Source organism: Drosophila nasuta, chromosome 2R (assembly GCF_023558535.2).
Source record: "Drosophila nasuta strain 15112-1781.00 chromosome 2R, ASM2355853v1, whole genome shotgun sequence".
Taxonomy (NCBI): domain Eukaryota; kingdom Metazoa; phylum Arthropoda; class Insecta; order Diptera; family Drosophilidae; genus Drosophila; species Drosophila nasuta.
In genome coordinates this window covers 18,785,242-18,811,336 of record NC_083456.1, presented here as the reverse complement: position 1 = coordinate 18,811,336, position 26,095 = coordinate 18,785,242, and the positions used below count along the sequence as shown (strand labels likewise).

The 26,095-nt window shown below is 41.7% G+C and overlaps 2 protein-coding genes across 5 annotated transcripts in view; one reads left to right on the top strand and one right to left on the bottom strand.

Moving 5' to 3' along the window:
• Positions 1-26,095, top strand: part of LOC132787507 (uncharacterized protein C2orf42 homolog) — a 139,686-nt gene that overhangs the window by 41,802 nt on the left and 71,789 nt on the right. The window lies entirely within an intron of this gene.
• Positions 1-26,095, bottom strand: part of LOC132787506 (tyrosine-protein phosphatase 99A) — a 110,310-nt gene that overhangs the window by 35,677 nt on the left and 48,538 nt on the right. For all 4 annotated transcript variants that reach the window (XM_060794578.1, XM_060794579.1, XM_060794575.1 and 1 more), the window contains exon 8: positions 23,044-23,158. In XM_060794578.1, the coding sequence (XP_060650561.1) occupies positions 23,044-23,158 (115 nt within the window). The remainder of the gene's footprint in view (positions 1-23,043; positions 23,159-26,095) is intronic.

The window sequence follows — 26,095 nt, the reverse complement described above, 5'->3', positions numbered from 1 at the left end:
TTGCTTCAAGGTAGCCCAGATTTATGGAAATAAAATTGCGTCATGTGATAAACGCTTCAAATGGATCCATTCGCTCGCTCCTTAATCATGCATACAATAGAACACACAAACACAAAGTGTGTGTGAGCTGAGCTTGCTTCGAATTGAATGGCAATCAAGTATTTAATTACAAGATTCGTGCAATCACTCACTCACAGCAGAGAGAGGGTTGCAATATTGCTGGCTCATATATCCTGGCAAATACGTGTCCCCATTTTGAATGTCCCCAAATTATGTGGCTGCAACTGTGCAGCTGCTGTCAAGTCAAGTCGAGTCGAGTCGAGTAGAGTTAATAATCTAATTCCAGTCATCGGTCTAAAAGCAATCATATTTGTGGCTTTGCAACTCATATTGCATTTGGTAGCAAACTGTGATGTTGCTCAGAGTTTTGCTTGGGCTTTTAGTCGCCTTTGATGCCAGAGTTTGATGCTTTGAGTTGCTCTTCGATTGAATTGCTCGATTGATGCACTCTTTATAGGTGATACTTTGATGTCATAACGATATTTCCTACGTCGCTTAATCCGAATGGTGAAAAGTGTGCTCGGTTGACCAAAAAACAAAATTAGTTGCATTACATCAGCAGCAGCAACAGCAGCAGCAAAGAGCAGCGACAACAGCCAGGACAACAGCAGCAGCTGCAATAATAGCAGCGTCAGCGAAAATCTTTTTTTTTGTCTCTCCCCCTTTTTCCCCTAACAAACATCATTACTTATACGCAGCGTGCGCGTGCGAGTTTGTGTGAAAAATAGCCACGAGTCACAGGTGGGCGTAATACAATTGCCACGCCCCAACACCATCATGTTACTACTACTATATGATGCTATGATATTTAAGCCACACTTCGCTCCTCTCCCGCTTCGCGTTTGCTGCTGTTTAACCAACGAACAATAAAACGAAATTGAATTTTGCGCTTTTAATGGCAAACGCACAAAGCGAGTTGTGGCCAAGGGGGGGGGCCAAGGAGGTGTGTGTCAAATGGGAGGCGTGGATAATGGCGCTTCCGCAGGTGTGTGTAGAGTGTGTGTTGTGTGTGTGCCACACGCACATTTAATGCAGTTTTTAGCCTTTGCCCTGGCTGTGCTATCAGACCAATTGCTGCTACCACAACAGCAGCAGCAGCAAAAGCAAAAGCAACAGCAGCAACAACAACATGAAGCCAATTATATGCTGCACTTTTGACATTAAATTCGATTCAATTTATTTGCCGCCCTTTTTGGCCGCCGGCTGCAGCATCGCTGGGATTTTGAAGCGAACGTTGGTTGGCTGCTGCTGTTGCTGTTGCTGCATTCTGCGTTGCTTGCCGGTTATTGTTTTTGACATGGAATTTAATTTCATGCTCACAAACACCCACACAAATGCACACACACACACACACACAGATACAAAGAGGGGGCAAAGAGTCGAAACGAGTTGAAGTGAGCGAGAGCTGGCAGAAGAAACGCTTTTTTGGCATCGTTTCTTGTGCGAAACCAGCAGCAAAATAGAGGAAATTATGCGTTAAGTGCAAGTAAAAAAGCAAAACCTGAAAATGTTTTGTCCTTGTTCGAGCGAGCTGAACGAGAAAATATCCTGTGTTAAATGAAAATGTCATTCGAGCTACCTTTGAGTATTTAAAAAGTGTTTTATTTTTATTAAAACTTAACAACCGCAAGGCACGAAACATAAAATGCATTTTCTTCAATTGTTCCGCATTCTTTGTGTTGCAAATTAATTTGTAAGTTGTGTATGGAAACTACAAATGATAATTTCTCTTTCCATTCCTTACATGTGTCGTTGCAATCGAATTAAGGACAGTGTAACGTATGGCAAAACAAAAGCGCATCTCTCTCGTAACATGTAATTTCGGACGTATTCTAATTCCGAAAGCATTCAAGGCTTTTAATGATCAACATATCGCACAGCTCCCTCGCTTAATATCCGTTGACCAACTGCTGTTGCTGCACCCCCCTTTCCCAACCGCCCCCCGTCAGGATAATATGGCGGAAGAATAGAGAACACAAACTGTGTGCAACTGAAAAATTTATGTTTTCTATTATGCAAACCAACTGTCTGCACATTTTCATATGTCACTCGTATTCCCATTGTTATGGTTGTTCCTCTCTCTCTCACTCTCGGTCTGATTTTGCTGGTTTGGTGTTGTCGTCGTTGACTTAATGGCAGACGACATTGTGAACATAATGCTGACATAATAATATTTTTGTTGCTGCGATGATCTGCATGCCACTTCCCACGCTTCCCACACTTCCCCCATCCACTTGTCGTTGGGTGTCGTTGTTGTTGCACTCTCAACGAAATGACTCTCAGCTGACTGACTGAATGACTGACTGTTTGGGTGACTGTCTGCTATAGAAAACTGTCGACTGCCTTGCCATTTGTCTGCGCCATTACTCACAGTGGCAATCTGCACTTGCAGCTTCCAGCTTCTATCCACATTTGAGCTTTTGCAATTTACTGCAGCTTCAATAAATTCCATAGGAAGCGCATTTTTATTGAAATATATTTTCCGATGTTTTCGCTGTCGTCGAAACGTACATCAGCAAATCTCGATCGAAAGACTACCGAGCAGCTTAATTACAATATTTAATTCTTGGAAATTTCTGCATTAAGTATACGCAGCTTTTGATGTTAGTTTTGCTGTCTAAGCTGCGTCAATAGCCCGCAGCCTTTTGGCTGACTTTTTTAAGCTCAACACCTTTGTTAGTTGATGGGGGTAAAAATTAATGAGAAAAATCTTTTATTAGCCAGCACGCGGAATAATAACTTAAGGCTAAAAGAAGTAGAACGTAAAACAGAGTAGAAAAAATAAACGTCATAATTTTGCGCTTTAATAAGAATAAGAAAAACTAGAAATTCTTATAGAATTTTAATGCTATAAATTTATGAAAAATTCTAATTAATTTTTTCAGTTTAATAAAAGTAAGAAAATTGATTACTGACATGTTTTAGGAATTAAATTCTTATATAAATTTATGGTAGAAAACTTTGAATATTTTTATTAATTGCTTTAGCTTTATGCTAATTGCAATTCATATTAGATAGCCAAAAGAATGCCCAGCATATTGGCATTTATTATATGTACGAGTATACTATATAAATAGATTTAAGGCAGCTCATATTAGTTTGGCCATCGGGGAAATATGCGTAAGAATCTATTGAATATTTTTTGTTGCTTGGCAAGATTAGAAAATATTCGATAAGGGGGTCACGAAGCTGAAACCAAAGGCTAAATTCAAATGTGTATCCTCTGGATGCCCTCAGACAACAACAAAAAGTCCTTCGCCATTGCTGTGGACAAGTGTTGAGCTCATTTTGCCTCTGTGTGTGTGTGTGTGATGATATGCTTGTGATTGGAGCACGAAACCGAGACGTATGATGATGTTGATGACGACAACGTCGGCAACAACACGCAGATCCTCACACACACACACACACTCGCACATATACAGTTGATGGGTTGGTTGGGGATAAAGAGATGGGGGTGTCATAAACAACAGACAAGTTGCACATGCACTAGAGCATAACTACCCGTTACAGCACCATGCGAAAAATGCACATGTGTCAGTGTGTGTGTGTGTGTGTGTGTGCAATCGCCCTGGATGGCTAAAGCAAAAAAGTCAGCAGAAGGCGGCGGATGGAGGAGCTGGCAAAGCCGTCATGGAGCCAGCCAGTCTGTGCATATTTTAACTCCCACAGGAAAAATTTCACAAGACAGTTTAGAAGCTATGACGAACATGTCGAGTGCTGAAGCCAGTGACGAGAACAAGGACATGGGGGAGGGAAGGGGAGAGCAGAGAAGGAGTGACTGTTGGATTGGCAGCGTAGCCAACAACTGTGACCAAACAATGTTGAAGCTTTGATGAACCTTAAAAGACAACAACAGCAGGCAGCAATGGCAGCAACACAACAGCACACTTACATTGAACAACAAGTAGAAGAGAAATATGACAAAATACTGTAAAGGCGGAGAGTGAGGAGGAGGGGAAGCAAAGCACAAGAGCACAGTGTGCATTGTAAAGTGTTTCCATCTCTGGCTGCAGCCCAGTGCAATGCCAACTGGGCGTATGAGTGTTAGAAATTGTGCACTATGGATGAATTGAAGTTCCAATGGGGTGTGTATGTCTGTGTGTGTGTGTTGGTGGGTGGGTGGTGTGTGTGTGTTGCCTCGTCACTTTAAGCAAATGGAGATGAATGCGTCATGTGTGCTGCTGGGAACTGTAGAATAGAGTATATACATTGGCATATTTTATGCATGCTTTTACCACAAAAGACACTAGCAGCCAGCCCTTGAGCACCTGAGGGAGACAGAGAGAGAGAGAGAGAGAGTTGTGTGTGTGTGTGTACAACACACGCTGTCATGCTGCGGTCACAAAGAGTTTGCTGCGAAAACGTAAGCCATTTGGCACTCCAAGAGTTATGTCAATTTTTCAATTAATTGTTTATAGAATTTTATGCCATTGTTGTCTGAGTCAGACGTGCATAAACAATCGCCAGCTTAATCTCAAGCTTAAATGGTTGTACAATTAATTGGTAATTTCAAAATTTGTGGCACTTCAATGCAATCAGCATAAATTAATTGTTAAATCAATTAAAGTGCACAAAACCTGACAAATAACTATGCAAATCTGGAAATTGCATTTGCGCTTCGTTTACCGAATGATTGGGTTTTATTTTTGGTCACATTTTTGAGTGCAAATAAATTGAAAATTACAAGTGTGCCATTTAAAATGCAATTGTCAAATGCATATTCATATTTATTGTTTATTTATCTTAATGCGTTGCCAACATCTGATGCATCATCAATACTGTATGCACGACACGCCCAAAAAAGTATGCAACACTTTTTCGAATTCACTTCCAGCTGCAGTTGTAGTTGTAGTTGTAGCTAAAACCCAGTTGCATGTTAAATTGTTGAACAGCTTTTAGCTGACATTTAGATTTATATGCTGGGCATGCTGCATGCTGGTCAAAAAGTTGCTATCGTTATAATTGATTAATTAAATCTCTGGTCTAGATAGCGTCTGTACAGAAAGCACACACAGAGATTAACACACACACACACATATGGACAGACAGTTGCACATTTGGCTGGGAAAAGTTGAGGAAAAGTTGTCACAGCCAAAAAAGTTTTTATAACAAATATTTTTGGCTTTTTGTTTTTATACTTTACATATTCTTGTTCGAGTTCGAGTTTGACATACGAGTTGAATTCTCATGTTGCTCACTTGTCAAGCTGTCAATTGGCACAAGACTGTCATGACATTCGCCCGCACACATGCAGAAGCAGACACACACACACACACACACACATACAGAGAGACACAACAGCAAGTCGTCGTCGTCGTCTGACTGATATGCCATTACATATATGGGCACTTGAAAAGTTTCAAATGAAATGTGTGCAAGTTGTGAGAGGGAGAGAATCCTCAAAACGTTGCAAGAGGCAACTCAGTTGCCTTGGCTACGTCTTTTACTTGCCTCCCTCCCTACCTCCCCCTCTCTAGCTTGCGCAGTTTCTTGGCACGTTAACTGTAATCAGATTAATAATGGTAAACACTTGAAAAGGTATGCGAACGAACACTTTTGGCTTCGGTTAGTTTTGATTGAAAAACTGCAAATGCAACAGGGACACAACTGAGTTCGCAATTCACGTTCCAGGTAGATTAAATTTCATTTCTGAAGTTGAATTATTGACAACGGAAATTGATGTCATTGACTTGATGCTGCAACTGGCAACTGGCATCGCCACATTGCCACACACATGACGCACAGGAGAGAGATGAGTTCGCACAGCTCAGTTCAGTTCAGCTCAGCTCAGCTGATTGTGATTAGTCGATTGTGCAACTGCAAAGTTGCGCAGTTTGATTGATTTATGTGTGCTGCTTTGACATTGGCACGCGTCTGGTTTATGGCACACAGACATCATCCAGTTGGATGTGGATGTGGATATGGCTTTGCTTCATCTCTCGTTCTCAGTTAAATGAGCTGAAAGACGAGATGGAAAATCTTACATATAATTGAAAAGCTCTACAGAGATTTGCGAGTTCTCTTTTTCTATTGAATTCGAAAAGGGGAGATGTTTTCAATTTAAGAAGCATCGACTTTAATGTACTATCAATGTTGTTTGTTATTCATTGTTGTCGTTGTTTTTGGCTGTTTAAATAAATAGAACAGCGCGTGTTTTCTCATGCGCATTAAAGCGTGCGAGTCCATATTTAATGCATAAAATAATTATGTATTTAGTTAAAGTATTTGCGATGCGCTGCGCTGTAGAGCCGCAAACTCAATCTATCAGATGGCTGGCTAATTTGCAAATATTTGCCTGCGGTCCAATGGGGCGTATGCGTGTTGTTGATTTAATGCCTTCTCTCGCTTTTTTGCCCGCGCGGCGCGTGTTGTCAGCTCAGTGACAACTCCGCAAATTGGTTTGAGTCGATTGATAATTTTAATTAAGCGCTAATATTTTAATTTATTATTATTATGTTGATGTTGCAAGTTCATCGCGTCCGTGTGTTGGTGTTTGTGTTTGTGTGTGTGTTCGCTTTTTATGTGACAGGGTGTTGTGGCATTAGGCTGTCATTTTGCTATCTAGTCAATCAATGTTTACACATTGTACTTCCCACCGTTACCGTTACGTGCCACCGCAATGCCGCAACGCACGAGTTTTTCCGTTTCTCTTCCCGTCTCCCGTCTCTTTGCCCACATATGCAATATTAATTTGCTGCTATTTAATTTTATGAATTATTGATGCATATTCAGCTAAAATGCCCTGGCTTTTGTATGCCTCCCCTCTCCATTCCTTTGCTTTGCTTAGGCAATTATGCCCAGGGATATTTTTATATATATATTGCATCGAATTGTATAGTGAAATATAGCATAATAGACCCGCACTGCCCTCTTGTTATTTGTGGTTGATTTATGCGGTCGCTCAACCGGGGATTAGTTGGATTTACACACACAACACAACACATTCGCTGCTGCTGTGTTATTTGCAGTTCATTTCAATTAAAAATTACTCTGTTGTTGTTATAACTCACATGAAACCATACAACTGAGAAAAAAAGTCCGTGGCATAATTGACTGCTCGACTTACCTGCAATGAAATGAGGGGGAAAAACGAGAGATGTTTTGATTAAGTAATTAAACCAAAAAGATGCTCAATAATAATTTTGATTTATATGCGATTCATAATCGATTGATATGTGAGCGCTTAATAAAACAGTGAAATATTGTGAAATATTTGTTGATATAAAATGGATTTCCACATAATGAAAAGCTTTTCTATCTTTAAAAAGCGCGACCTTTCTATCAAGTGAAAGGACATTTGAAATTATATATTTTTCAATTTCAATCAGCGTTCAGTTTTTTGGTCGCTTCCCTGGCGAATTCACAGGCTGGCACAAAAGTGTCCCTTTTCAGTCCAAGGAGAATGTGTGAAATTTAATATTTGTGTTGCCAGACACACACACACACACACACACATGCAATACAACAAAAGCAATGCGTTGGGTAAATAAGGCAAAGGGCGAAGAAGATGAGGCAAAAAGTATCCCTGGTAAGTTGAGCGCCAAGTCTTGGCGGCTTAGCGGCAAAATCAATGACACAATAAATATTTGTGCAACGCTTAAGCTTCGAGTGTTTAAGGCTGTGCGCAACAAGAAGACCAAGCTCTGATATATAGATGGATAACCAGATATATGTATGCTATAGCTGCATATAGCTGTAGTAGTTGTAATATGCTGTACAATATATATTTATAGTTATTTATATAGAGAGCGAGAGCGAATATGTGCAGGGTCTCAGGGCTTGTCTAGGGATTCAGCTTTAGAGGCAGCGCTTTAACAGCAACTGCCACTAAGCACACACATACAGATGAGTGTATACGTATGAGTGTATGTGTGTATGTGTATGTGTGCTGTAAGCCATCTTGGAAATGGTTCGCTCGCTTATTTGAAGTTTATTTCTTCTTTAGTCTGCATTTATATTCGGCAAACTTGCTGCTTCTTTTCTCTTTTTTTATACCCGATACCCATGTGGTAGAAGGGTATTATAACTTTGTACCGGCAGGAAATTTATGTAACAGGCAGAAGAAGGCATCTCCAATCCTATAAAGTATATATATTCTTGATCAGCGTCAACAACCGAGATTATATAATCGTGGCCGTCTGTTTGTCTGTCTGTGCGAATGAACGCCTAGAACTGAGAGACTAAAAGAGCTATCTATTTTTTTGACTGCACTTATAGTGAGTGTTTTTCAAATTATTGCCACGCCTACTTCCGCCCTCACAAATCGAAAAGAATTTCTGACAATCAGGTATATTTAGTATTTTTTGGTATATTTTGAGTTTGATGGTACACAAATATACCAAAAATATCATTCGGTATATTTTTACGGTATATTGATTGGGTATATTTTAAGAAATATACCAAACTGTTTTGCATTCGGTATATTTTTAGTATGTGTGATGTATATTGTTTTGGTGTGTTTATAGAAATAGACCACACTGTCTTTTCTTCGGTATATTTTTAGTATATTTGATTTATATTATTTCGGTATACTGTTTTGCTTTTATTCAAAATGGGTAGCTGGTATCTTACCGTCGGGCACAGTCCACTGAGCTTTCTTACTTGCTTTTTTGCGACTGTCTTGCAAAATTTAAGTGTGCCATGACATAGGTATATATATGTATATATGTATGTATGTATGTGTGTGTGTATGTGTGTCAGTAGCGCGCATGTTTATTGCACTTTGGGGAATATCACTCCTGACCCAACCAAACCCATGCCAAGTGAGCCCAACCAACAACTCAACTCGATTCGACTCGCCTCGTTTCGTTTCGCCTCGCCTCGCTTCGCCTTGAGTTGACTTGGTTTTGCCTTGTGTAAGGCAAAACGTCGCTTAATGTGGCAGAAAAATGTGTAAATTACGTCGAAGCTAAAGAGAGAAAAACTCTGTCTCTATCTTTCTCTCAGTGTGTGTGTGTGTGAGTTCGTGTGTGTGTCACAAGTAAATTGAAAAATGTAGCGCATTGTAAAAATGGAGAAAAGTGTTGCAAATTAAATAAAAACGGCAAATGGCAAGAGATATACGAGATGTGTGTGCGTATGTGTGTGGTGTGTGTGTGTTGCATTGGGCAAAATATTATAAAGAATATGAGCTAAGCTTTAGCTTTTCCTTATTTTGTTTGGCACTTTAGGAGGGAAAGTGTTTGATGTGTAGAATGTTGCCAAAGGGCAGTAAAAGCGATTGGATATCTGTTGCAAAATTATTGTGAGGAAAACCCTTTCTGTCTCCGTCTCCGTCTCCGTCTATCTCTAGCATCTGGCTTAAACAGTTTATGAATATTTCTTCACTGAAGGGAGCAAAGTTGATGTCAGCTACTATGTATCACATTTGGGATTTCACCCTGTGGAAGTGGAAGCAATGAATTGTCGCACTACAAATTTGATGATGGTGGCATATAAAAATCATTGCATTGTTGCAAAAGTTGCAATCGAATGAGCGCACAAAAGGGAGCAGCACACAACGCAACGAAAAAACATAACAAATCAGTGCCAAAAAATGCAAGTAATAACTCAACAGACTCGTCCTGTCTCATTGTATTCTCATTTTTATACCCCAATTTTATTGCTCATCATGCGCATTGCGGTTCCGTTCTGTCCGTTTCCTAGAAATACTACTACTACTACTATTTGATGTAGTTTTTTTGTCTTGCTGTATTTTTTATCTCGTTTTATGGGCTTCCCGTTTTCCGTATTCCGTATTTCGATATTTGTTTTGTTTTGCACACACAGAAACACCTCTTGCATCAACCCACAAATAGTTCTTTTTTTCTGTTGCAGTTGTTTGTGTTATTTTCGTTTAACGGAAGGCACAAATATCATGCGCGAAAAATCAGAATGTTGTTTATGTGATTTATGCGCCACTAAGGGAGAGATGGACGGGAGAGGGAGAGGAAGAAAATAATACTCGTAGAAACGGTTTTGGAGGAGGTGTCTATGCGACCCTTTGGCAGTTGCAAATGCCAGCCATGAAGCACATATGAAGAGTGTTTCTGCCAAATGAAATGCGCATAAAAGTCAAACCGGCAACGTGATACTCGTGCAACGCACACAATACACAACACACACAACATGCAACGTACAACGTGCAACGTGCAACACAGCAGTGCGGCACCTTTACAGCTGTGCACTCTTAACCCACTGACAAACTGATGGACAGCTCAATTCCCAAAAAAATCTCCCACAGCTGCTGTTTCTGGCTTGCGCACACTGCAAACACTTTCATAAATAAACACACAATAAAATTGCAAAATGGAAAATGTTGCATATTCATACAAATTTTGTTTTTCATTTTGATTTTGATTTTCTGACTAACTGGACAAACCTCTAACAAGGACAAGGCGGGAGCGTTTATATTTTAATTACAAGTTTTTTTCCCTACAACTTTCTGTCAATCAATGGGCGAGCAAAAGTTTTTCAATTTTGCAGCAACAAATAGCTAACAATGGCTGTTTATATACACTCTCTCTCTATATATATATACACTCTATAGCCGATTCAATCAATATGGAACACAATTGGTCCATTCACACGCCCATTTGGCAACTGTGCGGAGTCATCAGCTTCAGCTTCAGCCTCAGCTACCAGCTTCAGCGCCTTTTTTTATGTGACCCCGCTGTGCTGTGTTGATGGTGCTGCTGCTGCTTGTTGCCCTTGTCCTTGGCTCTTGTTGGATGCTGTCCACTTCAGGCCAGTTCGGTTCGGTTCAGTTCAGTCCAGTTGAGTTGAGTTCAGTTTGGCCAACTTTTGCTAACAAAAAATTAATTTAAAAACTTATTTCAATATCAAAGTGGGCCCAAAGTAGAGGCCAGAGCGAAAGCTAAAGCTAAAGCTGAAGGCATCGCATCACCCACAACGAAAGCGGCACAAAGCGTGTAACATTTTAATAAGATTAAAATGAAAATGTCGTAACAGTTTTTCCTTTTCGTTGTGCGCACAACAAAAAAATGTATAAAACGGGACACAAGAATTGAAAACGATGTGCGAAAATTGCCACCAAAAGTCGCATGTTATCTTTTCTTTATTTTTTTTGCCCTCTATTTTTGCCACGTTTTTTTCAATATTGTGCAAGAAAGTTGCCTAAGTAAATCGATAAAAGAATTTTGATGGATTCGATAATACTGAGGAATAAATATATAATTGCATTTGATCGGTATATAGAATAGAAATAATTATGAGACAATTCTTGGAGCGTCAAAATAATAATAATCATATTACATATTTTTCGTGTCGATTTCCACGAACGCAGCGCACAATGTTTGCTGATTAAAGAAATTAATTAAATGTCCGAAAAACGTCAAGGAAACAGAGCAATAAATGAGGGAAGCCCCTGCAAGACAGACTCGACTCGAGTCGAGTCGACTCGAGAGTTACACAATAAAAAGGTTGTTGAAAAATGAGGGAAGCGAAATGGACTTGAAGACAATTATTTACAATGCGATGTGTTTAAGTCAACAAACATGAGGAAACTACACAAAGATACAAGTGTTTGTGTGCACTCAGCGAGTGTGCGAGTGTGTGTAAGTGTAAGTGTGTGTATCTTAAGCCAATAACACTAATTCTCAAGCAAGCAAAGAACAGCGCGGATGCTGAAAAATTGAAGTAGCAGCAAAAGAGCCTGGCAACAGCATTTGCCACGCACAAATTGAAAATGGAGGCGGCGGGTGGAGGGGGGCGTGGTGAGAACTTCACAACATGCCACATGGCTGCAAAGTATTGCGACATAAAATGGCGAAAGTAATGCAAGCATTGCAATGGGGCAACAACTGGGGGCGTGCCGCATAAAAAGTAGTAAGCAAGCAGCAAGAACGAAGCTGAGCTGGTGAAAAAGAATTGCTGGAAATCATTCAACGAGCGGCAACATAAAAGCTGAGCGCTTGGGTGGAACCCAAAACCCGCACCAGGACAAGACGTCACGACGTTGCAGCAACACTAGCTGCTAATGTTGCTGTTGTTGTTGTTGTTGCTGTTGTTGTTGCTGCACTTTCACCGCACTCAAGAGCGTGCACATTTTTGGCACAATACAACAAAATTGATTTGAAACATGCATCATTATCAACATCGTCGACAGAGTTCACTCCACTCCCTTACTCCTCCGCTCTCCCCTGACGCCTCTCAATCGTGCAACCTCTTGAGGCACTTACTTAGTGCTGCTGCTCCTTGCTGTTGCTGTTGATGCAACCCTAGCACGTTGCTGCTTGCTGCAAAGCTTGTGTCATTCAATTCAATGGGGCTCATTCATTCAACGTTTTGCAACTCATATGAAACAGCAATTGAAGGATCATTAGCTGCAAGCTTTTAGTGTGGCTGCCAGACAACGTTGCGTATGAGTAATGTATGCACTCCATTTACATTGATTTGCCATAGCGTGTGTGTGTGAGCAGTAAATAGCTACTTCACATTGGGGAAACATTTTGCTTAATTTACACTTTAAGCTGCTTAAAGCTGCTTCCAACAGCTAAGCTCGGAGAGAGAAATAGCATGAGAAATTGTAACTTAAACATTGGATTATTATGTTACAGCAAGAAACAGTTTGTAAATATCATTGCTAGCTACTTCAATTAGCTGCAGCACAAAAAATAACGTATACGACTGGGGTGACTGGGAAGAAAAATCGATACTGAGCGCAGATCTGTGCTAATTTGACAGCTTTGTTGTTCCTGCCACAACATCACGTACACTAATGCGACAAAAGCGCAACGAGCAGCAAAATGTTTTAAGAATTTACTTAGCCCATTGCCTTGTGTTGGCTTATTTCTGGTTTTGCTTCGACAGGCTGCGTGTATGTTATGTAGATTTTCTTACGCTTTTTCTGCCATGGCTCTTGGCCTGGCCCTACTTTATTTGCATTCCGTGTGCCACATCCGTTGCTGTTTCCTGGCGTTTCTTTAAGCGCAAAATATTTTCCGCTACTCAGCTGACAAAGAGGCAAAGCAGCAGCAGCAGTAACTGCGGCAGCAGCTGTGTGGCAGGCGGAGGGCAAAATGTTGAAAATAATATTTGGCACGCGTGCCTTTTGGCCGCGTGCACGCTGTCGTATACGTATTTTGCGCAGTTTAAACATTGGCAAAACAGAGGCCCGGCAATCTAAACCACAACTTTTTGCCAAAATGCAGAACGGAGCTCGAGTGCTCAGGTGGTGGAGGAGTGGAGAAAGGGAGGAAGCGAGGAAGGAAGAGGCATCCCTTGCGGCTGCTGCGGCAAATGCGGCAGCCGCCTGTCAAATACATGCTGCCAGCGTCGCGTCGCGTCGCCAGCAACGTCGACGTCGACGTCGACGCATCGAGTGATGTGTTTATACATTTCGGGAAATGACAGAAATTGAATAAAAATTTATGCGCCGCGCTCCTCAACTGTCACATGACAGTGTGTGTGGCAGCGTGGCAGCGTATGAACGTGCAACCGCACACAGGAAACCAAAAGAGAAAGGCGAAAAATTTACGTAGCATATCCCTCAACGCACAGGATGCAGAGGTCGTGTTGCAAGGTAGAAGCGTGCCACAGTTTCGAATATGTGCGAAGGTCATTTTTATGTGTGTGTGGCAGTTAAATGCCCCAAAGAATTGCGTGCAGTCTGTGTGGTCGGCAAAAAGCTGCACATTTAATTCGATTTACTTGTGTGAAGGCAACACAGTTACGCTTAGTCTGAGAGCGGGAATTTAATACGAACTTTAAATCTCCCGCTCTCTCTCTCTCTCTCTAAAATTGTTTTCAATATTCTAATGTAACCTTCTCGTACTTCATTTTAATAATACACAAAAAAAGAAACGCTTTCATTAAAGCTTTATGTGGCTCTTCTCGTGGCAGCCACATAAAGTGCCGCAGCAGCCACGCCACGCCTTCCGGCCGCAGCATGCAAAATTTTATGGTTCGCGTTGGTTTATTGTTCGTGCATTATTCTGCGCTGACTTTAATATTACACTATATAAAGTATTTTATATTTTACTTGCATTTTATTGTTGATGGCAAACTTTTAAAAGGCTTCGCCTCGACAAGGATAACGAATGGCGAACAAAAGGCGTTTGCTCGCTTTCTGCTCTGCTCTGCTCTGCTCTGTGACACGCTACGGCAACCATGTCATATAGCCATGTTTCATAATGTTGCTTACTGTAGTTCCTACAGCAACCGCATGCCACAAATGCTTAAATCAAATTAACGCATCTTGACTGCCAAAGAATATGTTTTAAGCTTGTCGCCAAATGCACGCGATGTGGGCGTCATTAAGTAGGTCATTAATTAGTCATTGCTTTCGCTATTGACTACCTTTGAGTATGGAATTAATGGAGCAACTTGCCTGCAGCAGCATCATATTTGATGAGAGATGATTGCGGTGGCAGGCAGCTTTAACAGATGGCCAAGAGGCTGGCTAAACATGTGCAACAGCTGCGGATGCTGCCATGTTGTGCACTGAGGGGATATATTGTTAAACAGGATTTCCAGGCTACAAGGCATTTAACAAAATGTTGCAAAAGAAATGACAACAACACTAAACAAATGCAGCTGCAACTCTCTCTCTAGACATCGCTGCACAGTGGCACGTTGGCAATCTTTAAGAGCATCGCAAATACCTTTTGCAGTCTGACTTTGATGTTGCACCACTGTGAATGCATTTGTCGAGTCGAGTCGAGTTGAGTCGAGTCGTTGGTGGGCGTGTCATCGAGACAGTTGAAGTTGTAATACCAGCACAAGCAGCATGCAGCACATTTCAAATGCAAATGTGTTTGTGGTGTAAATGCAGTTTTACAAAATATTTTATATAGCCGAGCGGACACAGACACAGACAGGGTTAGATATAGTGAAAGAGACGGAGAGACGGAGCGGGAGGGAAAATCGTCTACACAATGTGCATAAAATTTGCAGGATTTACATTTTAAAAACGCAGCAGCAGCCAAGGGGAGGGAGCGGACAAGGGGGAATGGCTGGCTGCCACATTGGGATACAGACGGAGAGTGCTGTTGGTTTGCAAATGCGGTTTTAACGCTTTACGATTGCGACAACAGCAGCAACGGCGTCTGCGCGAAGACATTTGCCAAGCAATGCAATTTGGCTAAGTGCGTTTGAGGCTGTCTAAGCAAGCAGCGAGCGAGGGGAGCGAAGGGAGCTAGAGACGTGGTGTCGACAAGCAAGTGCTATAAATGAAAATGAATGTGTTGGTATGTGTTTACTTCGCTCTTATATGGGCAATCAGTTCAAAGCGTGTGTGTCTAGCCTAGGCCTAAGCTAAAATGTGTTGCCTACTTTCCAGCGCTGCTTGCATAACTTTGCTTGGCAACCCGCAACTCTGGCAACTCTAGCAACTGGCAACTTGCAACTTGCAACTGGCAGTTGCCACTTGGCACATGGCACATTGCTGCATAAATCTACGCCTGTCCGGGCTCATTTTATAACGAGCTTTAGGCATTTAGATAAATTTCAAAGCTGATTTGCTAAAGCCACGACTCTCGCAGTTGGTTGCAGGGGGGCGTTTGGGGCACGCCCATTTAGCGTTAAATGTGTGCAGAGTTTTGTGTGTGGGCCAGCAAACTAACCACATGAAAGTCGTTTTAGTTACAACTACACTACTACAGAGACACACACAAATGCATATGTGCAACATGACAAGCTGAAGTTGAGTGGCAGAGAAAGAGAGAGAGAGAGCGAGAGCGAGAAAAGCAGAGACAACCACTGGAGACTCAGACACACACACTTTGGGGCCACGCCTGAGCCACAGTCGGCTGGCAGAACCTTAACCGAGTTAGGTGGAGACAAACAACTAAAAGTGCCGCACAATATGGAGCAAGAGGATGGCGAGCAAGAGCAAGAAGTGTAAAGAATGCCACTGACAATGTACAAAGTGCAAAACTAATTTTACAGAGTGTAGCTTGCAGCAGCAGCAGCAGAAGCAGCAGTGGCAGTTGCAGCAACAACAGCAAGCGGAGACAAATGCGCAACAGCCTGAAGAGTCACGGAGTCCTGGCAACATGCTGCGATTGTGTATGTGTGTTGTGCATTGGACATGCCCGAAGCAGTTACTGGAACAAGCTTAAAGAGAAATCTATCATACGTCATGTTGTGCAATTGCCACACTCCATGACACGCTCCGACTTTATGCGTTTTGTATTTGTTGTGTAGCCTTTAAATTGCATTGACATCGATTGTTGTACTCGTTCTCGTTGTTGTTGTTGTTGTTGTCGCACTGATAAATGAAAACCATTTCCCAAATAGACTGCATAAATGCATACGCAAGCGTTTGTGTGTGTTTGTTGTTTGTGGAGTAATAATAATAGTATTATGTGTATGTCCTTTAACTCTCGTGTGAACCCCGACAAAACGTCCATCATAATGTGCAGTAGACAGTTGATGGGTTTGAATCCATTTGATTAAGTATTGTTTGTTACTTAATTGCTGAGATTTGTTTAGTTTAAGCCGATTACAGCTGACCACAATTTGTTAAAAGCTTTTGCTTGTGGTCGGACAGGTGTTTGCTCAATTATGGTAATCGCTAGACATGCAATGCATTCAGCCAGCCAGTCAGTCACTCAGTCAGTTGGTCGGATGGTCTATCAAATGCTGCCTCGAAGGGCAGACAGACAATCAAAAGAACAACGTCGCCAGCAGGCATATCAAGCACACACTCACACACACACACACTCAACTTTAACCTTTCCACTTGTGTAACCCATCAATGCAGCCCCAAAAAAAAGGAAAAAAGAAAAGCAAAATCAAGAAAAAAAAGGGCGAGTGAAAAGTTGGGAAAAAAATGTAATCAAGCACGTAACTTGCACAAATTTTCTGCACTTTTGCCAAGCCAAAAAGGCGGCAGGCGGCGAAACAGCAAAAGACCCACAGGACCTAGACGACAAAACACACACTCAGAGAGTGTGAGAGAGAGAGAGAGTGAGAGATAAAAAGAGGTTTCAGGCTCGCTGGCATACGCACGAAAGGACAGAGAGACAGCCAAAGGACAACATCCACATACACACACTCATTCATTGAGGAGATGGATGCTAGACGAGGTGGCCTCAAAAGATTTCCTGTGCGTTGTTTGACGACGCCCGAAAACTCCAATCCTTTTGACTATGAACTTTACTTCTTTCGCATTTCATTTTTTCTGTTGCTCCCATTCTCATTGTTGCGCAACACACACACACACACATACATAGAACGAAAGTCAAAAGACAAGTTAAAGACTTTAAAATCCTGCGTCGATAAAGTGATTGAGAGTGTGTGTCGTAAGCCGGAGGGTAAATTTGTCAAAAAGTTCAATGGAGTCATTGTGAGCTACACATCGTCGAGACAGGTGGATGAGCTGCACCCACATTCGCATTCCTGCACGCAGGCAAACAACACAAAAAAAAAAATGGAGGCAGGGATTGCGCCAAATCAAATGAAACTGATCCTGGCATAGACACGTCGAGAAAGAGAAGAGTCCGGAAGATTATTCGAGTGAGAGAGTGAATAGGAAATGGAAGCGCGCAAATCAAAAGGAAATCTAAGCAGAGGCAAATGCCAGGCGCATTGCCAAAATGCGCAGACATGATATGAAATTATTTGTCAACGCCATTTTCAACAACTTTTCCAACATTTCATTTCGTTTTCATTTTTGGCATGCGCCACATTTTGGCTTGCGGTCACAAGAGTGGGGAGAAGAGGAGAGAGCCTTCTTACTTTTACATTTTGAATTTCGTGTTTCTATTTCCAGTTTCAGTTTCAGTTAAAGCTTGATTTTTATTACGTTTTTTATGCGATGGAATTGCATGCCAAACGGCGCAGACATGCAATGACAGCCATCGAACTGGAGCGCAAAAGTTGTGATTGCTTTCAAATGTTTTATTAGCTTACTACTCTATATATAGGTATATGTATATGTGGGACAGACAAGAATAACAGCGCGATGGTTGCATTGCGGTTGGCTGCACAAATGTGTGCATAAGATATGCGGCAACAATATTATGGCAATAGTTGGGCGATCCGATAAGTCACGCCCACTCCTCTATACAATTTCCATTTCCCCGTAGTTGTGTAAGTCAATATCTATTCTACCTGCATTTAATAACAAAGTAAATAAGATTAACTGGGGCTGAAACTACACAACGATGATGATACATATTAATTAAATTGTAAGCTAATCAGGCATTTACTCCGAATTGTTGCCACAATATTGTTAATTAACTAATTGATACTCTACGAGTAAGTTCAATTAAAATGTATGCTTCTCGTCTCGTCTCGCTGGAAATTCAATTAAAGTTCTGTTGAAATCAATACACCTGAGTCCAGTTAACTTTAGCTTGCCGTCCATTACTCTTTCACTCTCTCTCTCACCAATTTCCTTTTAGTTCTTCTGCGTTGCCTGCTAAAATTTTTGGTTGCCGCGCACATTAATTTCATCTGTTTACAGCTTTCTTCTTCAACTTTTTGTGTGTAAGTGGTTTATGCTGGGAATGAAATGCACCAGGTCAGCTGCTCTCTCTCTCTCTCGTTCTCTTTTTAGATCTTTAGCGATGGCGGCTGCTTCAAACAAAACTGTGTGCAAACAGGAAATAACGGTAACGCTGCTTCATTTCCGCTTTTATTAAAACATACTTTTCGCGTTGTATCTCATCCGTTCGCTGCTGCTCTGCTCTGCTCTGCTTCTTTTCGTTAACTGCAACCATCTTTCTGTTTGCCAACCTCGTTGTCCTTGCGCCATGTTTTTGCTTTTGCTGCTGTTTTTCTTGTTCATGTTGTTGTTGTTGTTTTGTCACATCCGTTAGCCGCCCGCACTTTCTCAGTGGCAAAACTTGTTCGCTGCTCTCTGTTTGATGGTTTTCTATCTTTTCAGTCGCGAACGCTTTTTTACTATTTTTTGGCGCAGCTTTTGCGGCTGGCGCTTTAAAAGCAGTCAGCGGATGTTTGGGGCCACCTTTTCTGGTCGGGGCATGCAAACAGCTTCCACACAGCCTCCCGTGCTTAGCCACAACTAGTTGAAAGTAGCCAAAGGTAATTAATTTTGTTGCTGCAAGTTTTATACGAGCAAGCAAAGGAGTTGCTAGCTAGAAGCTGCTGGTTTTGTGTGCCATCCTCAAGGCAAACAAGGCAGCTCGTGCCATTAAACCGCGAAACTCTCAGCTCAACTGAACTCTCAACTCAACTCCTCAGCTCCTAGCTCCTAGCTCCTTGCTCCTCAGCTCAGCTTAGTTTAGTTGAGTCAGGTGACGTTGCATTTGGCCGCGGGCCTTTGACAGTCGTTTTTTGGTGCAAATGGATTTCACCATTTACTTTCGTCCTCATTTAGAATGAGTGGCCGCAATTTTATACGTTTCCTTTTCCGCTTTGGTTTTTCATCAAACTCGTTTTACGAAATTCAGCGAATTACTTAAGCAGCTGCACATTCGCTTTTCTACATTTTCCCCGCTGCACTTTGGCTGCATATGTCTATTAATTTTCACGCTCCCTCCCACAAAATGTTTTGGGGGCGTTGACAGCCTGATAAATGACTATGAACAATTTGACTTGCAGCTAAATGGAACAAAGCATCTAATGAAGCAGACGAAGTGATGACGCTGATTTTGTGAAGTTAAAGATGTTAAATTCAATTATTAAATAATTTCTTCTGAATTCATTCTCTGACGTATTTATAAATAAAAGATTCTTTGTTGTTTCTAAGCTGCTTCTTGTGCTGGAGCTAATGTGTTTCCTGGAAGTACATTTGACAGATTATCTCAGCACAAAAGCAAAGTGTTTCTTTTTTTAAAAATAAGCCAAGACATTGGGTCAACAACTGACACAACAACACTCTTCAGGCTTTTGTCTTCTGTGATGGACACCTATTCACCTGTATTGTCTGGCCTTTCGAGGTGACCTCTCTGCTAAATCCTAGGGCCATATCGAAAAAGAAAATGTTACTGTCATTGCTTGGAAACATGACGCGTTAAAGTTAAAAGTTGTTGCAGGGCCACATCAAGTGCCACAAGAGTATGACAGGGCCAAAAGTAAAACTACGCAAGTGAAATGAAAACGAAACGCAACGCAACGAGTCCAAAACCAAAACCCAACGAAACGAAGCGAAACAAAACGAAGTTATCTTGAGTCAAGACACATGGCTATTATTGCTGTCTCGCTGTCTTTTGCTCTCTACTGCTAGGATAAGTGTTTCATAGCACTGGACAGGGGGCGCCGAGGGGCAGAGACTGGTGCATGACAGGAGGCAGGCAGCCACAAAGCACATGCCAAAGGTCCAAATGAAATTCTAGAGTGCGTGCCGGCTAAAGTGCAAGGCGATCCAAAGCCGATCCGGAGCTAAAGACAGAGCGAGAGACGAGAATCACAGTCAAAGTCGGAAACAGAGACAGAGACAGAGCTATAGCTAAAGCCAGAGATATAGCCATTGTCGGAGAGTGTGTCTTGGGTCAATGTCAAAAGTTAAAACGCAACAGTAGAAGGCAAGTGGCAAAATTTTAATCAAAGACAGCCTGGCCGGGGCCTGCTTGAAGTCAAAGTGCAGGCACAAGGACAGGATTTAAAAGTCGGCAGAAAACACAGTAATAACAATAACACGAGGCAACAACTAAAGGAATATTGAATAAAGGCGAAACATGTGAGAAGCCTTAGAATTGCTTAGCAATTGCTTCAGCTCGTGTCCTTTTCATTTCTTCTCTATTTTTTTTTTGGCTAAGCTCGCGACGTTAGAGTTAAAGGTATTATCAGTTGCTTGGGCTTAAGTCCTTCACTCTAAGAAGGGTTGACGGCTGCAGCATGGCTTCTCTCATAATGTTCACCACATGCGGCCACTGTTGCCGCATGCCGCATGCCACACAGCATGTAACCCAAAACGCAACAGACTGCCGCATACCAAAAAGAGTAAAAGAAGAGAAAGAGAGGTAGAGAGCGAGTATGAAACATTTGAAAATGAAATGAAATTCATTAAGTCTGATTTGAGTTTTGAGGGCCTTCTTACTACTAATTAATCAAGACTGTCAAAGGCATTGCCTACATGTTGCCAAACTCATCATCAGCGCCACAGTCGCAGTCGTGTATCCGCTTGTGCCCTGCCCTGTTCTGCCCAAAACTCAACCCAACCCAGCAGCATCATCCACAGCGTCATCCTCTCATCTACAGCCGCATCCGCAGCTGTTTAAACTTGTCGACTAAGCTGCTGCAAATCCCTTGAAAGCCTTGCCTGTCTGCACCTGGCAGCCCAAAAAGCGTAGAATAAATGCGAGTTGAACACAAAAAAAAAGCAGCCAGCTGATGGAAAATAAAAATGAAATGAAATTACAAAATTATGCCAGATGCGAACATTGCGCAGAAGTTCGCAAAGAAGCAAAGGCAAAAGCAGCTCGTCCAAGTCAAAGGCGCTTATGAAAATGTGCCAAAGACCGAAGGCAAACAACAAATCTGACAAAGTACAAGTAAGAGAATGTATATCATCATCTAACCTGCCGCATTGCAAAATATATGTGTATTTCATATTGCCTCACATAAATTCTTAACCTGCCTGCCTTATATTACATGACGCGCCTTTACGTGTATTCTTAATGAGAAATGCGTATTAAAAAGTTGCATTTGCTACCTTCTGTTTTGGTCGTCAAGGTTTTCTTTGTATTTGCCACAAAATCAGCTTGAACTGAGCGGATTTTACGCTGAATTATATGTTAATTATGCGCTAAGCTTTCAACTTTTCGAAAAGACTTCGCTCGCGCATCAAAGAGTTGGCCCCAGAAGTTACCCTAGAGTAAACAGCTTAGCCGAAGACTTTTGCCAAAAATTAAAGACACAGAAAACAGAAAAAAAGTAACGAAAAGAAGAGAATTGTGCGATGGTTATTATTTACTTAAGCATTCCGCAAAGTAGAAGTTGAAGGCAGTGTGGCCGGCGACGGCAGTCTGAGGACTTCCGTTAATGGCGGCGTCTGTGCCTCAGACTGAAACGGCAAACGGCGAACGGAAGTCCACGTTAGACCGCGGCAAACAAAACAAAATACCGAATATTTCCTAGGAAATAGGAAGATGAGCGCGGGGGGAAATGGAGATCGCAACGTGGCGCATAAAAGATATGCCTGAACAGTTCTTGCCTCGATTTGCTGCTGAATGTGCAGCATATGGCAAAAGTTTAAGTAAGCAATTTTTATTTATATTCCACACCAAAGCACATTTTGACTCCACTCTGTTTCTCTATCCCTCTCTCTCTCTCTAGCCCGGGCAAATAGTATTTGTAGTGTGAGCCTTGGTTTGCTGTTGCAGCTGGTGAAACAGAAATATGAGAAATTGTACCATATTTTTGCTGCTGCTTCTGTTGGTTGGTCTAGCTCAACTTTTATTTGTTTGCTTCATTGCATGGCACAGACATTTTGCGGTCGAGCGAGTCAAAGCCTGAGCTCTTTTCTACATTTAAATTGAGAAATTGTGAAGAAGAAAAAACTGCACACAAAGCCGAATTTGTTTGTTGTGGCACTTCTCCTCTCTTTTTTTTTTAAGCAGTTGTTGTTTTGTTGAGTGTTGTTGCCTGAGTATTGACCAGAATATGATCAGAATGTGTATCTTGGTCAATTTCTGGTCACTTGGTATTCCAATAAGCAGTTGCACAGCAGCATAACAGCATAACAGCACAGCTGCACATGTGCACATTTTCCACATGTGCGAAATAGTTGCATTTCCCAGCATTTCTGAGCATCTCAAAACGATGCCACAGTCCATAAATGCAAAAGAGATAAATCAAATATCTGGGAATCAGCTTTGACTGTCCGTTCAAGTGGCCAAGTGGCCACTGACCACATACACTTCGACTTACACTTGTCGAACTTTTTCACTGACTTCTTTGAGCACAAGTTGCCAGCGATTGAAGTCAAATGTGGTTAAGTGTATTTGGAACTTGAACGTCTTAATAAACTAAATACCAGGTGTGATTTCGTGCTTGCAAATATCCTTTAAGCTTCTAAGTTTTGTCATCTTCAAATCGAACTAATCGTAATTTGTACTTTGAACTCACCTCCTTCATCGGTCATCACCAGTATCGTTGTTTCGGGACCAAGGCCTTCCGGATTGAACACCTGCACCGTTACCTTGTATTGGGTGTATGTTTGTAGGTTCTGTATCTCGTGGCTCTGCAAGAGAAGAAGAAAGAAGGAGGTGGAGAAAATGCAATGTGAGTGCTTAAGAATTCCATATAATACTTTATAATATTGAATGAGTAAACTTCGTGGCATGCGGCATTCTTGAGACTTCCTTTTTGCTGGCGTTTCTTGGAACGGAAATTGCGCATTGCATACTTTTGTGCGTTGTTGGCAAATAAGCACAAAAAAAATGGCGGCTCTTAAAAATGTATTTGCTGCGGCAAAGTGCGCCGCCTCCCACACACTCACACACCCACACACAAAAAGAGGAAATTGACTTGCACGGCCAGCAAGCACTGCTTGCTTAATTGTAGCAACACATACACAAAAATAAATATGTATGGCATAGCGCCGTGTATAACATAGTATAAGTGGGTGCAAAAGCAATCACTGCAGATGCATCGAAGCCAGGAAAAAACTACTTAGGTGCTCCAGCAGAGAGCATATCCTGTTTGGTGCGGCTTATTAAAATTTAACGAAAGGTCAGAAGGCAGTGCGAAACCATAAAACAAGCCGCTGGCTTTCACTACACACAGTGACACATAGACACACACACTTGCACACACTCGTACACACACGTATGCTGAGGGTAAACCAAAAATGGCTGCTGCTACAACAACAACACACAATTTATGTTGCATACATTAGAGCGTCGCTTTCAACCGCTTGCTTTGCCTTTTTGTTGTTTGTACTTTTGTTAGTGTTGTAGTTGTTGTTGTTGTTGTTCGTCGGTTGTGACCACAAAGCGGTTGGTTCGCCAGTGCCTGGAACGGCTCAAAGCCTGTGCTTAGAAACGGATTGACTGCCATGCCAAAAGCTTAAGTGGCTGTTGGGCGCCAGAGCTGGCCAACGAGCGCTTTGATTTAACAAGCGACAACACACATATATATCTTTCTCTGTGTGTCTGTGTGTGAGTGTGAATAGGCGAGGTTTTAGTTGCTCTGGCAACGCTAATGCCACTATATAATTTCATTTTATGTACTAGCCGGACGCGACGCGAGTGTGGCCAGTAAATGAGCCCCGAAATTTACAACTGCTGCCACTTTTATGGTCACCAAAATAAGTTTTGGCAATGCCCAAGGGCAAGCACAGTTAATTGATATACTGTAATTGATAGAGCCGAGAGCCGAGACGAGATGGCTTAGCTGAAAGTATGATAAATTGCCTCACAAATGCCGCAAACACTTTCGATTCGCGTCTGATGGAAATCTCGCAATTAGCAGTGAGAGATTTGCAACTCCCTGAAACTGAAAGTGTAACCAAAAAACTTATTCAAATGTATTCTTGGGCTGTCAGCGAACATGAGAAATGGAATGTGCCACAACAATTTAGGGGCGAAACAATCAAACAAAATTTCGCAGTTAAAGTTTTTCGCACTAGACGCGCGACAAGCGTGTTTCACTTGGTTTCGGCTTTTGTGTTACATTTTAGCCACGTTAAGGAGCTGAGAAATTTATGCTTTACGGCGCAGAAATTTTAATTAGAAAATTGGCAAATTTAGCGCAGCTTCAGGGCTGTTTCACACGTGACAGCTCAATGTAGCCAGAGAGTTGTAGTTGCTGCTGCTGCTGCTGCTGTCCAACTAGGCGTGGTTAAGGGTTTGCAGGCGACGTTTGGGGTCACAGAACGGGGTCTCTGACAGTTAACGGTGCTTGGTGTGATATGGGAATAGTGAAACAGAGAGACAGAGAGAGAAAGCCATGCCCTCGAGTTGGCAGAGCGACTTAAAAAATGAAGTCGCACGTTTCTGCCTGCAAGGATAATATTTCAACATGCAACTGACATGCAAAAAGAATAGAGAAAAGCGTCAGCCAGCAGTTCAACCAGCTCAACCAGCTCAGCTCTCAGCTTTTTCTCTCCGCCTCGTTTTTTTTTTTTTAGTATTTTTAGCCTGCGGGGCCAGCGTCTAGATAACTGCAAAATATGCACTCAAGCACAAAAGCGTGCCACGTTGCTATCAGCGGAACATGATGTCCCCTCCCGATCCCTTGTTCCCTTTTGCTATTCCCGATCTGCGACACACTTCAAGCGGCATCGCATAGTTTTTTGGCATTTTAGGCAACTACGCCGCGTCGAGTGTCGTACGTGAGCATTATCGCTAATAATTTTTGCATATTTTAAGCCCCACTCCGTACCTACTCCGCCCACAACACAAGCTGCAGCGTTCAACGTTGCCATAACCATGCATTGAAAATACTGCAAATTCCCAAAAATGCATTACATGCCCTGCATATTATTGCGCTAAATAGAATAAAATTCGAAGAGCAGAGCGGGAGCAGCTTAAATTGCCATAGCACTTTAAACTATGCATTAAACATAATTTATGCATTTAATGTGTTTTTAATATTGGTCATAAAAGTGTATGGCAACGTTAACTTGGCTTATTTTTTAATATAATTTTGTATTATACTCTCTATCTATAGGGTAAAATGGTGTTATAATATTGTGCCTGCATTAAATGTATGTAACAGGCAAAAGGGTGCATCTCAGATCCCATAAAGTCTATATATTCTTGATCAGATTGAAAAGTCGAGACGATAAAACAATGTCCGTCTGTCTGTCAGTAAGAATACCTTGATCTCAGAGACTATAAGAGATAGATATATATTTCGACATCACTTGTTATATTTGATCGCAGATCATGTTTGTTTCAAATTTTTGGCACGCATAATTCCTATTCTGCAAATCGATGCAAATCAAATAACTAGCGTAATTTTGATTTTTTTTACTATATTCTATGATTCCTTAAAATTTGATTGCGATACGATGTTAAATTGTATTTAAGAAATACTTTTGTTACTTTTTCCGAGTCTAAGCAGCTTTGCCTGACAATGTGGTATATTTTGCACCTTGGAATATTTCTAGCATTTTTGCATACCACACATTTTTGCTTTTATGCGAGTATCGAGTATCGCGTATCTCACAGTC